Below are 13,699 nucleotides of genomic sequence, written 5' to 3'. Positions count from 1 at the left end.
GCTCAAGGTTTCTGAACAGAAACACTGAAATTCCTCTTTGCTTAGCCTTGCCCACACCAGGGTATTGCTTGAGTCTTCAATTTGAAGCCAGACTTTTGCCCTTCAAAAATAACCAGTGTTTTCAAAAAAACCAAAGAACTTACTTAGAGAGAATTCTGCTTACTACAGGTGACTTCCATCTCCTTATCACTCACTCCATATTATTGAGGATATTTTGCACTTGAGATACTTAAAATCCTTTCTTTAGAACTATGTGTATAGGACAAAAGCATTTACAGACAAATCGAAGTTACAGATTGCTGCCAAGAGAAGCTTACAATCAGAATGTGACAAATAGCCCAGCAGGAGCTGACAAGAATAAAAAGGAGCTAGGGGAGGAGAAGGAACTTCATGGAGGCAATAAGCAAACAGAGCAAATTAAGGAGAGATCCTGCAGATGGTTTTAGAATCATCTCAGAATATGCTACAGCACAACAGGCTGAGACATCTGAAAAACAGGCAGATCAAACTAGATGACACATGTGCTGCCTGTGACCCCAACCACAGTGGAAATGAAGACAATGAAAGCAGTACAAGCAACACCCACTGGCAGAGGACACAGGTGCACATCTGGGTATGACTAGATGAATATCCCAGCACCATGGGCTGGGTGTGGGAAGGGGGAGTTCCCCACATGCAGCCAGAGCTCACGCACACATATGAAGTCTGACTACCAAGTGAGATCCCTGGCTGGAGGAGAGACATCAGCCCAGAGACCAAAGCCAGCTTTTCACAAGTGGTGGGTGTTTTGTTCTGCCTTTCCTTTGACTTTCTTTTGGCAAAACAGTGGACACATGCATCCCCATCACGCTTTACATGTACCCAATAAAGCAAATTTCTTGTTTTTGTAAACAGTGGAGAGTGTTGTATCTCTAACACTGCAATTTGGTCATGAGAGTTAACCTAGGATGGGATTCACAGGAAGCACTGGATAAAATTCACATTATAGCAAGATTGGTGAGCCATATCAGCAACAATAAAGACTGCTTCTGTGCCTGAACTTCAAAGGGACAGTTATCTCAGTCTGCAATCACCTGACAATGGCTAGAAAGAGAAAAATAGGAAAATCTAAGAAATTACTTGGCTTAAAAATGCCATCTTATGTTTCAAGTCTGTAAATATGATCTAAAGTTCAAGAATTGTTTTGTTCCATTAAAATGGGTAAGAAATAAGCTGGCTGTAAAAGCTCCTGTTGGAGGGTTTGGAGCCTGGCTTTGGAATGGGGTGGGGGAGGGGAGAGGACAAGGGGGGTTTGAGCAGCACTCACTGGAACACAGCTGGCTTTGCTAGTGCCAGCTCAATTAGTTTTGACTATGAGCTACTGAATAGAGATCAATATGCTTCAACATGACAAACCAACCAATCTTAGCTGTTCTCTAAGACCAGATACTGGCTATAAAAGGGCCTTGTTCTCCAAGAGACACAGCCCTGTGCATAATTTTGACCAAGAAGTTTTCTCAGGAGAAGAAAGCTTACAATTAAATGAGGAAACATTGCTAAACCACCATTCTGTACTGGATTCATGCCATTCCATCATTTTTCTCACCTGGCAGGTCACAGCAGTCTGCCAGGGGCCATGCTGGAAGAGGAACTTGGCTGCAGCTTGGAGAGACCAAGCAGACCCCAATAAGCATTGGTGGAAATACCACCTGATTTGAGCCCTCCTGTTGCTACACACTCCCCTAAAGGTCCTGTTGCACAAATTTGCAAGCTTATTTGTTTCCTAGGGGGGAAACCATGGACACTGCAGGAGCAGGACTCTCAAGCTGCCCCTCCAGCACACAGCCACCAAGTGGTGATCCCCTTTGGGTGCAGAAGCTGGGTGCTTGAGCAGGGACCAGCCATGCAGCAGACACAAGGGCAGGCTGAGGCTTACACAGCCTCTGTGTTCTCCCTTAGCCTTTGGCACACTCAAGCTAAATTCATCTGTGAGAAGTTAAGCATGTTTGGACTCTTCTGTCTGCTATGCAGCAGACTAGAACAACCAAGTGCTCAAGATCACCCTCTGCACCTCTGTCATATCTGGGTATGTGAGGAATTATCAGCCTGTAGCACTGCAGCAACGTTTTCAAGATCTTCTGCTCTAATATTAAAAAAATGATAAAGGTGAAATCCTCAAGAAGCCAAGTAACTTCAATGGGATACTGAGGGAAGCAAATACTGTCATCATTTTATTACCTATTATATCACTGTGTTTGGAGAGCTGTACTTCTAGTGTGGCCTCTGGACTACATACACCAAAATTCAAGAATCATTTGATCATAAAGAATTTTATGAATGCTATGGTTTATAAATAATTTCAGCAAAACACTGTCAGTGAGACACAGCCAAAACCAGTACAGTAACTTCACAAGGAATGATGATAAATTATTTTTAAAAATAAACAGCAAAATACTTTCTTTTCTCTTTCTTTTGCTTCCTGAACATTATGATTATACCAGGAATTTACAGTATTTTCAACTCACTCTACAGCATAGTAACTTTGTTGTTTCTGCATAAGGCTGCAAAATACAGTATTGTTGCATATACTTTTGAGCATTTTTTTATTGTTGTCACTGCCATAATTATTGTGCTGCCAGAGCAGTATAGAGCCACAAAAAAAGAAATCTGGGCACTTACCAGCTATTGATCCAGCCAAGAGCAGATTTCCAGGGCTAACCCTCCCATCTTCATTTGTAAATGAAGCTTTCAAATGAGCATAACAGGGGAAGTAAATGGCAGAGAAGGGGATGTCACGCAAAAAACATGCCTTAGCACCCTGTTTGAGAAAGAGAACAACTTTTGAGAATGACCAAATTCACCATGATGAGCCATGAATATCAGAGAATGGAGCAACTTTGTATTTTTTCATTTTGCTGCAAAGGCCTTATAGAAAAAACATTAATTTTGAGAAATTAATGTATTCCACCCTGCTGAGGAGTGTCTCTGTGTTGTTTCTTGGTTCAGTAATTTTTGTCACTGTTTGTGTCTTGTTTACCTGTTCTCCCTTACTCTGAGGTATTGTAGTTATATGCTGGTAATGGAGAAAATACCACGTGTTTGAGTAAACTCTGAAAACACCTTTGGAGAATTTAAATAGTTGACCCTGTAGCCATGAACCTGTAGTGGGAGTTTAGGAAGTGTTTGAAACAGAACCACAGAATAGGTCTGTCACATGTCATTCCCACTTAATACTCCAGGGAAAACAGTCCATACCTCTATGCAGGCACTATAATTGATAATGCAATATATATTGAGTGAGTAGGGGCATAACAGCAGGTCTTTTGCAGAACAGTAACAGCGTGATTTGCTTGTGAATTTTAAAGTACAAGTTATCTGGGATACAGTTTGTTTCAGTAACTTTCATCTCTTACTGTTAAATTTACCTTGTTATCAGTTTGTGGAAGTAGCCCAATCAGCCAATGAAGTTACCAGCAATACAGCTGGTTTCAAATCGAAGAGGAAAGCAAACAGGAAAGGAAATTTTTGGGGTAGCGGCAAGCAATCAAATGTTTTTCAAGCAGGGGAAAAAGCAAAAAGGCCACTAGGGAAGGTTAATCAAAATAAAATATCCAATAGTATCCATGCTCCAACAGCAAAAGGGATTTGCAGTCTGCCTTTCCTCAGAATGGAGATTTAGAGGACACCAGAGCCTGCCTGGACTAAGACCAGGAGGAATGCACAAACAAGAGATGGCTTGGGAAAATGGGTAAAATCTTTCAAGCCTGAGAAAGAAATGGTTCATGGATGAGCCTAAGCATCTTCTCTTTGAAGGAAGGGTGGAGACCTGGTGAAACTGCTTGAGGTTCATCCACAAACCCTCAGGAGGTGCCCTTGTTACTGTACTTTTGTTCACAGGTCTACCAGCACATGGCTCAGTGCCAGACATTTCACAGGGGACATGTTAATGTCCACATAATTTAATTAAATCAAATTATTAAATCCTGGACACATCTGCAAGCTTAGCTTGCACTATAACACCAGTTAAAATATCGCACTTATCCAAGTCAGATGCTGGTTATCAAAGACAAAAGAGCTGCAAGGTGTCAGAAAAACTGTAAAGTTGCCTTCCCACGAGGCAAGGCAGGGGAAGGCAGCAGGATGTGTCACAAGATAACCAGGTCCTGCAAGTCTCACAGGAGACTCTAATAGAGCAGTTTGCAGTCAGAGAATGCCTCTGAGAAAATAAAGATCTATCTAAAAAAGCCATTAGACCTTGTAGTCAGAGTTTCTGTGTGTCACAGACTCAGCTACTGAACACAGGAAGCACAGTAGGCTCTGCTCCAGCCCCCAGTGCTTCCCACCACTTTCTCAGCTTATTTCTTGATGTTTTCAGGCTGAGCACTGACCACATCCCCTGACACCCCCTTTGGAAGTTAATGACTTCTGCTGTTCAGACCCTCTGGCTTCTCACTCAGTAGGATGTCTGACTTAGACTGCCCATCACTGGTTCTTGTTATGCCTTTCTAGAGACACTAAGCAAAATGCCATAAGGGAACTCAAAAAGCACTGCTGTTGGTGCTACTCTGCCCCTTATGCTCTACCTTGAGGGCACAGAGAAGGTGAAGCTTTTGTATTCAACAGAGACAAGGATTCTGGACTCTCATGTGCAACAGAAGCCCATTTAACAATTTACCTTTAATCTTCACATAGACAAAACTAGGGTTTTACCAACTTCTGCACGAAAAAAATCCAACTTTTTAAAGATCAAATGTCTGCAATGTATTTACTTAATAGAAAAATTATGAAACTCACTACTGAAACATCCACAGACTGACATGGTTTCTTCAAAGATTTATTTTTAGAGCATGCTTTTCCTCAGAGCAAATCTCCTTGTTGCCTTTGCCCTCAGGGCACATTACTTTTATTTTCTTTGCAATGTTGTCATTAAATGCTACACACATTTTTTCCTCAGCATTTTTTGCATACTCTGAAATACCTTGATATAGTTAAAATAACTTACAGAAATCAATAAAGTCCAAATGCAAGCAACTTTTAGTTCAGCCTGAGCTGCTAAATATTCCTCCCTCTTCATTAAAAAGCTCTTTTTCATGGGGCAGAAGTGGCATATTGTTAATATCACTAATAATATACATTCAGGTATGCAGAGAGGGAGGGATGTCCATCAACTTAGTTAGCTCAGTGTAAACAAAACCTGGATCAAAACTTGGATCCACTTTAATAATAACCAAGCTTGGCTCTGGGCCAGCATTGCAACAGTCTAAAGTTTCCCCCCATCATTCCGTTTAAAGTCTGGGAAAGCATGTTTAAAAGCAGGCCCCATTTAACTTCAAGTTAATCATCTGCAACCAGCCCAGGCCAATTAGGAGGCTTGGGGGGATTGGCCACAATATCTCAAAAAGCAAAAGAAACATCTATTTTACTCCTCGCACCTTTTTGATGTGGACAACGTGCTGAAAGCCAAAGGGCGTTTTAATCAATGCCCAGAAAGCGCCGAGGAGCATCCGCCCGGGTTTATTCTGGCAGCCAAGGTGCAGAGCTGCCAGGCATGAAATTGTTGGGAGATCCTACACACCAGGACATGTGCCTTCCTCACACAACAGCCAGCTGGCTCCCATCTTCAGTCTCTTTAATAACCTTAAAGCTCTTAATCTCGGATAGTATCTCACTGAATAAACCAACGGAGGGAAAAAAACCCTGATTGTCAAAGATTTGGATAAATAAACCCAAGTCAGTGCTGGGGCAGGTTCTTTAGCATGCTAATTCCTGCTTATACCAGCTCTACCTGCAAATAAGGCCCTAAACAAACTATTTCTACTACAAGGGGAGGGTAATTATACTGACAAAGGCACCTCTGTGTCGGGTTGGGCAGAAGGAGCCGGCAGGTCTGGGAGACGCAGGCTTAGCCTAGTCTCCTGCAGTGAAGGCACATTGTCTAGTGCAGGGGGAAAAATGCCAGACTGGGGGAACCTAGCAGCATTCAAGACAACAGTGGTGCACCTTGTCTGCGAGAGTTATTTAATGCTTCTGGCACCTGTACTTACAGCCACCCCCTCTTTTTCTCTTTTACAGGTTTAGAATTTATTTGGCATGTATAATTGTTATTTTGATCCTATAGCTACAAACAATAGGCAGCATGTCATTTCTTGATCATTTTGCATTCTTCTTGGGTTTTACTACAGAGTTAACCCTTTTGGAATCAGAGCCCTAACAGCACCTAACAGGTTTTGTAACAGCCAGTCAAATATTACTGGTATTTGCTTTCAAGGGCTGCATTTTTTTTCCCACTGTAAAATGGCATTGCCTTAAAAGCTATTGTAGGTTTTTATTCACATATACTTATACCAACCAAAATATGAAACTCACTTAGAACATCATGTTAGAAAAATAAAGTAGTAATTTCAAATACTCTACCAGCAATTTTAATTCAGTTTGCAGGGAAAAAAAATACAGCTGTTTTAGTTGGAAGGGCATTTTTTTTTTTTTTTGTTAATTTCAAAAGAAATTTCTGAAAAACAGGTTCTCACATATGAGAACAGTCACAAATAGGCATGGTGGATGCAAAATGTAACTCAAAACTTTTACTGCTGTTTTTCACATGTTTATCATCCTGCTGTAAACCCTCAGCTTCAAGACATGAAATAGCTCAGCTGTTATCAAAGGAACCAGGTGAGAGCTTGGTACACATCCTGTCACTTGAGATTACACTTTCCAGGTCAACACACCAGAAGCTTGTTTATGAAGCATCTGGGGGGAAGGGAGAGGAGGGGGAAAAGGAGACTTTTGGAAGCTTTTCTGACTAGTTTTGGAAATGAAAACTGTGTTGGCAACAGCAGCCAAAGCACAAATTTGAGCTAAATACCTTGTAGTGATTATAAAAATTAACATTACCACAACCAGTGTACCTTTTCCTTGAAGAATCATTTACCACTCTATTATTTACTGTCTTCCTGGGATACAGAATAACTTTGTTGTGCAAAATTATGAAGTGGCACTGTTATGCTGTAAAGCACTATTCAGAATGATTATGAATAAGAGGAGTAACATTTTTATTAAACATTTTATTGCAGATATTATATGGATATGAGTTTCTGTGATATACAAAAAAAATAAGTATCCTTGCAGTGTTTATTTACATGGACACCTTAAAGATGTCTTTCAAAACCAAGAGAATATAAATTCAACTGACTTTAATGAAACTTTATTCATATTAAGGTGTAAGACAGGTAGAAGACAGAAAATGTATTATTTAATCTTGGATGATTACTTCAATATTCATTTGTGACTAGGAATTAAATAAAATCTATTAAAAATACTGAAAAACAGAAAAGTATCCTTTCCCATTTCTGCCAATACAAATGATATTTTGCATTAGTTTAAGTGATATTTTTCCTGACTGCAATATGTTATATCTATATTTTTAAGAACAGCTGTCATCTACAGAGTATCTGCAGCTAAAGAATTTACTAGTCACAAGTTTCCATGCCCTGGTGCTTTCACAGTAACTATTACTGGGAGAAAGAACACAAATAGAGGAAATAAATTCCCTCTGCAAAAGTGCTGTTAGTGCCTCCCCAAAGCAGCATCTGGATTTTGAGAAGTACAGTGTTTTAAAATACTTATTTAAACAAGTAGTTCAGAATTTTAGACAAAGACAGAAAAAATATTTGCTTTCTAGCTTTAAAGAGCTACAGGGGTTCAACCCAGCAGTCAGCTTAACAAGCTGTATGTGTCAAATCTTTTTATTGCTGGAATTAACATGCATTTTATTTCTAAGCTGCATATCATTACAGAATGACATCTGACCACCCAGTTAAAGCACAGGGAGACTGGGAGGAAGCACTGGTAAATTGTTGTACTTATTATGATCCCAGACCTACTGTTCTTTAGTTCTTGAGTGAGGAAGGAAAAGAAGGGGATATCAATGATCTGATCTGGACCTCTATGTGCTATGATAGGAAGTTTTCCCCAAATAAAAACTTTTAGAGTTACAAAGGTCCAGCAAGGACAGTCTTCTCAAAGCATTAGGAAGGTTTACTCCACTGTGCAGGAGGTTGAGCAGCCAAGTCAGATGACCAGCACAGAGGAATTCATGATTATGCTCAAAGGCAGAAAATGAAGGGGAAGCAGTGGTAGGTATGGGCTACCCAGGATATACAGAACCACTGCTTGGGTGTGCAGAAATTGAGACAGAAAAGTCAAGGATCAGCTGGAGTTTGATCTAGCAAGGGATGTGAAGGAGGAATAAGAAAGGTTCCTGGAAGTACATAGCAGCAAAAGGACAAGTAAATAAATTGTGAGGCTGTTGCACAAGGGCAGGAAACCTAGTGACAAAGTACATGGAAAAAGCAGAGAAATTACTTCTGTCTTGCTTTTTACCAGTAAAATCTGTACCCAGACCTCTCAGCTCCACAAGCTTATCAGAAAACCTGCATTACCTGCAGACAGGGCACTTGGAGCCATCTGTACATACACGTTCCTGAGACCAGAACAGATACCTCCAGTGGTGCCAAGATAGCTGGCTGATGATGTTGTGAGGTTGCTATTACCTTCAAAAGGTCAAGTCAGACAGGGGGTTCTAGTAACTAGAACAGACAAATATCACACCCATCTTGAAGAGTAAGACAGAAGATGTGGGGAGCTACAAGATGTCTGGGCACAGCTCTGTTCCTGGGAGGTTTATGGAGCAAATGTCCCTGGAAGCCATTTCCAAGCATATAAAGAGCAAAGGAGATATTGAGAACAACCAGTTTGGATTTACCAAATCACAGCTGACCAACCAGTTTGCCAGACCTGTGGGTAAGGGGACAGCAATGGATGATGACACTTTGACTAAAAGCCTGGCTTTTGAGATGGTCTGTCATCATATCCCATAGCTAAACCAGTGGAACATGAGCTGCACTCTCAGCAGATGATGCTGAATTGGGGAAATAGTGTGCTATGGTGAGAGGCTGCTGTTCAGACATTCCTTCATAGGATGGAGATACAGGCTGAAAGTATCTTTGGATAAAAAGCCTGTAGGAAACTGTGCCCAAGCTGAGTATGGGTCAGCAATGCCTCTTTCCAGTGAAGTCAGACAGCCACACTGGGGCTATAGCAGCAAGAGTGCAAGGGAAGTGATGATTACCCTTCATTCAGCACTGCTGAGACCACTGGGACCACAACCCTGTGTCCAGTTCTGGTCTCTTCCATACAAGAAAGAGTTTTCATGCTGGAATGAGTCCAGCCCAGTTAAGCCAGTTGTGTAGTCCATGGCACATAAAAGAGGAACTCGGTGTGCTCAACTCCAAGAGAAGCAGGCTAGGGAGAGACCTTACTGCTCACTTAAAGGAGATTTCAGGGAAAGAAAACTACTCTTGAAGGTGCACAGTTGAAGGATCAGAAGCTTGAACACAGCCAATTCAATTAGGCATATGAAAAGAAGGGGATTTTTCTTTTCTATGTTTGCTTTTAAACCATTAAGGTGGTCAAACACCTGGTCAGGTCTCCCAGGTGACCTCCAGGACTGGCTTTCAACAAAAATTATTCTAACATCAAGTGTGCAAGTAGAGCAAGCACAGAGCAGAGATCTCAGCACAGTACTACTGTGAACTGTTTCTGTCCATAGCACAGTAAAGAGGCACATTAGCATGCCAATGAATGACCCAAAGCATATTACTCTCACTTATACAGAGGGGCACCAAAACTATGCAATCCAGCTTCTTCTCAGTGATCCTCAAAGGATATTAATTTGGATTAGAATGCAGGGATAATTATAATCATAATCAATACAAGGTTCACTCAGCTGGATGCAAAAAGGGTTTACATAGCATTTCCTTTGTTAATTTGTTGACATGAGACATAAGGTTTATCTGTCTGTGCCTTGGTTTTCTCTGTTAATGCAAGACAGGAGCACTGAAATTACCTGTATCAGGCAGGTGAAGGCATTTTATTTTAAAATCCACATGAAGTGCTTCACAGGTAGAAAATAATACAAAATATAACAATTGAAATAACAAGCAGTACATCTTGTTAAGACATGCAGGAATTTGCCTCATGAAGCTAAGACTAACTCTTCACATCTTCTGGCTGCACTTATAATTAATACATTCTTCCTTGCTGACTACTGTATGGGACTCTTACACATTTTCACCTGAATTTCAGCATAAACAACTCATGGGAACTAAGCAGAACATGCCAGATGGATCTGTAGTGGTAAGAACAGCTTTCAGGGATGACTCTTCTCCAAACTAGGAAAGGAGAATTTTCACTGCAATCCTTGCCATGTGGTAAATAAAACTTAAAACAAAAAAAGACATTCATTTACTTCAAATTAAAATTCCTGAAATTAAAAGTCTAAAATTCTGCTTTCAACACTTGCAGAAGGAAGTCAATCAATTAAAGTTTAAGTCATGGCTAAGATAGACAAGTGTTTAAACAGCTGGCCTGGGTACAAAACAAAGCAAGCCCTAAGGAGGAGGAGGAGTTAATGACTTTCTTGTTCCAGATCACTATGTGGGTGCACCACTGCTCTGACTGGCACACAGAAAGAGGGCACATAGGATTGGCATTTTCTTTTGGCTGCAGTGCCAACTGTTTGGTAGAAAACAGCACAAACCTGCCCAATTACAGACCTAGGTGTGACTAAGGGTGCCCCTGGACACAAGCCTTGTAACACGGTCTGTGCTCAGTGGGTGCCTGTCATTGCCAGGCTAAATTCTCTAGTTTTGTCAAATCACCCAAGTTTTTGTAGGCAATGAATCCTAAAGTTATACAAAAGGACATGAAGTGGTGTGGAGGGGTTGAGAGAGACAGAAACAGAGACAACAGCTGAGTAAAAACACGCCCAAACCCTTCCATGGTTTTTTGTTTCGTTTTTTTTGTTTGTTTGTTTGTTTGTTTGTTTTTTGTGGAGGTAAATGGACTCAATAAATGAAGCACTGAAACTGTGTCTTGGGATTAAATTGTCTGTTTCAATGCAACACAACAGTGCTGTAACTAGCTCCTGTTCATGTGTAGTCCTGACTAATATTCACCAGTATTTACTCCAGTGGATAGAAATAATTCATGATACAACTCAAAACATTAATGCCATTAAAAATTGAAAAATGTAGCAAATTCTGCTCAAACACCAAGAGCAGGGTATTCAGGGAGAAAAAAAAAAATCCAAAATTGCTACTTTAGTAAACTAGTTCATCACTGCTTCCCATTTTGTGTTTTCTTTTTGCTAGTCCAAGTAAAAGTCAGTAGCTGACCTCCATTCCTGCACAGCCTCAGGGAAGCAGACTCTACAAAATTCCTGTTTTCAATTGTAAATGTTAATCTGATCAACACCATAATGCCATTTACTAGGAGTTTATACAATAGCCTCAGCTTCAGTAAAACACCTAAAAAATTAGCAAGTCAATTTAAAGGGAAAAACAACTCCCCATTAAATCCTATTCAGACCTGCAACTTCTCTCCAGGCCAAAACACACAGACATGTTCTCCTGGGCAGGCTCTCTCTTTGTAATGTTAACAGGACAATTTAAAAAGACTAGGTGCTTAAAAAAGCAGATGGAATTTAAATACTGGGGAGAAGGGGGCTGGGGCTCTTTTGGTGTCTTTGGAAGCACCTTCAATTTATGGCTGCACTGCTGTAAATAAGAAACAGAGGAATACTGCCTGCTTCACTGGAAATCCTGGGATATATTGGAAGTTAGCAAGCTTTCTCCTGAGTTGTAGGCTGCAGAGTCTGAAAAAACACCACAAGGTGCTCTGAAGTATACGGTATTCATTACAGCTTTTGTTTCAATACTTGAGTGTACTGGCTATCTCAAAATACTTCAAGACCTTTCATATTCCCCCATATCTAATCTCCATCTAAAAATAGAAGACATCCTAAAAGTATGTTAATCCTTTAAATTATTTGTAGCATATATCCGATTAGATCCAACATTCAGAAGATGTTTTTATTCCTCCTACAATCATTAAACCTAACTTGACTTCTATGTATTTATGTATCTATGTGAAGACAATAATACAGCAAGCAGAACTGTAGAGTCTGTAGCATATGCTCACAAAGGCAGCTTTTCGTGGTATTATTTGGGGAAACACTCTTCTAAAGAAGCAAGGGAAAGCTTGCTTTAGGAGTTTATTTTTATGCTGGGCTCCCACTGTCTGTATTTCTTCACTATTATTGTGCAGCAATTAATTCCCATCACCAAATGAATGATGACATCTGGGAAAGTTACTGAATCAAACACAGAAGAGCAAAAGCTAAGTTCCAAAACTGTAAGCTCTATAGCATGTAGCAGATGAAAATAAGCTTATTTTTAGGGCAGACAGAATATCAGGAATAACAAACTAATATTCAACGAACCTTCAGCCTGCAGAAGTGAGAAAAGAATTCTCAGTAAGATTTACAAAAACTGTATGCTCAAAAAATGAGACAGTTTCTCCTTTAATCAAAAATGAAGATATAATATCACATAATAATTTTGCCTTCAAATTATGTCTACCTATGAGAATTTGTGAGAACAGTGAAATTATATGTTGATTTGAAAGATTTCTAATAGGCTTATTTTTAACATTTTTAAAAACATACCTTGTAGAGACCAAAGAAACCTAAGTCTCTTAATACACTGAGGGCACTAACTCGTGGACCAGTAGTAATTTCTCCAGCCACCTGCAATCGAATCTTGACAATTTCCAGTGGATTGGTAAAGATTACTTGAGAACCTCCAGCCTGAAATTAAAAGCAAAAATCAATATATTAACCTGCTACATTATTTGCAGTGTGGATGCTGTTACATTCAAGGTAAGACATTTTCAATCTTGCTGCACCCGGTTTAGCTATTAGCAGTCAAGAATTTATATTAGTGCACCTCACAAGTTAAGAAACCTACTCCCCCACGAGATGAGTTGTCAGGAAAAACAGAGGAAGCAGGTCAGCCACTGCAGGACACTGCAGTACATCAAACAGATGCTAGCTCAATTCTTTTTGCAAGAATACATTCACCAACACCAAGTTATGCAATACTGACAAACCAAGAACACTGTCACACACGTAATGAAGTGAAAGGAAAAATTAGTAACTAGTAAAGCAGCTGTGATGTGCAGTATATAGAAAGTGAAAACATACTGTTGAAGAGTAGAAATCTGGCAGAAACTTTTTCAAATTTTAGCTTGAGTTCATATAACAAAGAACACATGGATTCCAATAAACAGAATTGCAAGTATAATGTGCTTTTTAAAAAAATCCTCTGAACTACCAGTTTCAGTGCCATTAAATGCTGTTTGATTCAAGAGTCTGAGCTCTACATCATTATTTAGGTACCAGGTATTAAAGAAAAGAAGGTCGACAGACTGAAGGATTCTATTAATCAAGAAAAGCTAAATGTTTTCAATGTGTCAGTCTCCATTTTTTGGGAAGATACCACTTAATCAATTCTGAAAGTCTGCTTTAAAACACAATGGTGGCAAGCAAGCATTTTGGACTCCCTTTGGTTCTTGTAAAGTTCATCTCATTCATCATATGTAACTTAGGGCATAACCCTTCTGCTGCATTGACAGATCCTGAGCTAAAAATCTGCAAGCAGAAAAAAATGTAATGTGAAGGTTAGTTAAGTGTATTAAAAAAGTATTCATTCACACTCCTCCTGGCTCAAATTCAACAGAATGTCATTCTAACTTCTGTTAAGTATGTAATTCTGTGGCATGACAGCTACACTCTTCTCTAGGTTCTGAAATCACACGAACT

The 13,699-nt window shown here is 39.9% G+C and overlaps 1 protein-coding gene across 2 annotated transcripts in view; it reads right to left on the bottom strand.

Moving 5' to 3' along the window:
• SLC25A13 (solute carrier family 25 member 13) overlaps window positions 1-13,699 on the bottom strand; it is a 99,869-nt gene that overhangs the window by 3,478 nt on the left and 82,692 nt on the right. For both annotated transcript variants that reach the window (XM_056486185.1, XM_056486187.1), the window contains exons 14-15: window positions 12,545-12,685; window positions 2,659-2,797 (exon numbers count right to left, since the gene is read on the bottom strand). In XM_056486185.1, coding sequence (XP_056342160.1) covers window positions 2,659-2,797; window positions 12,545-12,685 — 280 coding nt within the window. The remainder of the gene's footprint in view (window positions 1-2,658; window positions 2,798-12,544; window positions 12,686-13,699) is intronic.

This window comes from Oenanthe melanoleuca, chromosome 2 (assembly GCF_029582105.1).
Source record: "Oenanthe melanoleuca isolate GR-GAL-2019-014 chromosome 2, OMel1.0, whole genome shotgun sequence".
NCBI lineage: Eukaryota > Metazoa > Chordata > Aves > Passeriformes > Muscicapidae > Oenanthe > Oenanthe melanoleuca.
The sequence above is the reverse complement of the archived record's forward strand: the minus strand, read 5'-3'. Positions and strand labels throughout refer to the sequence as shown.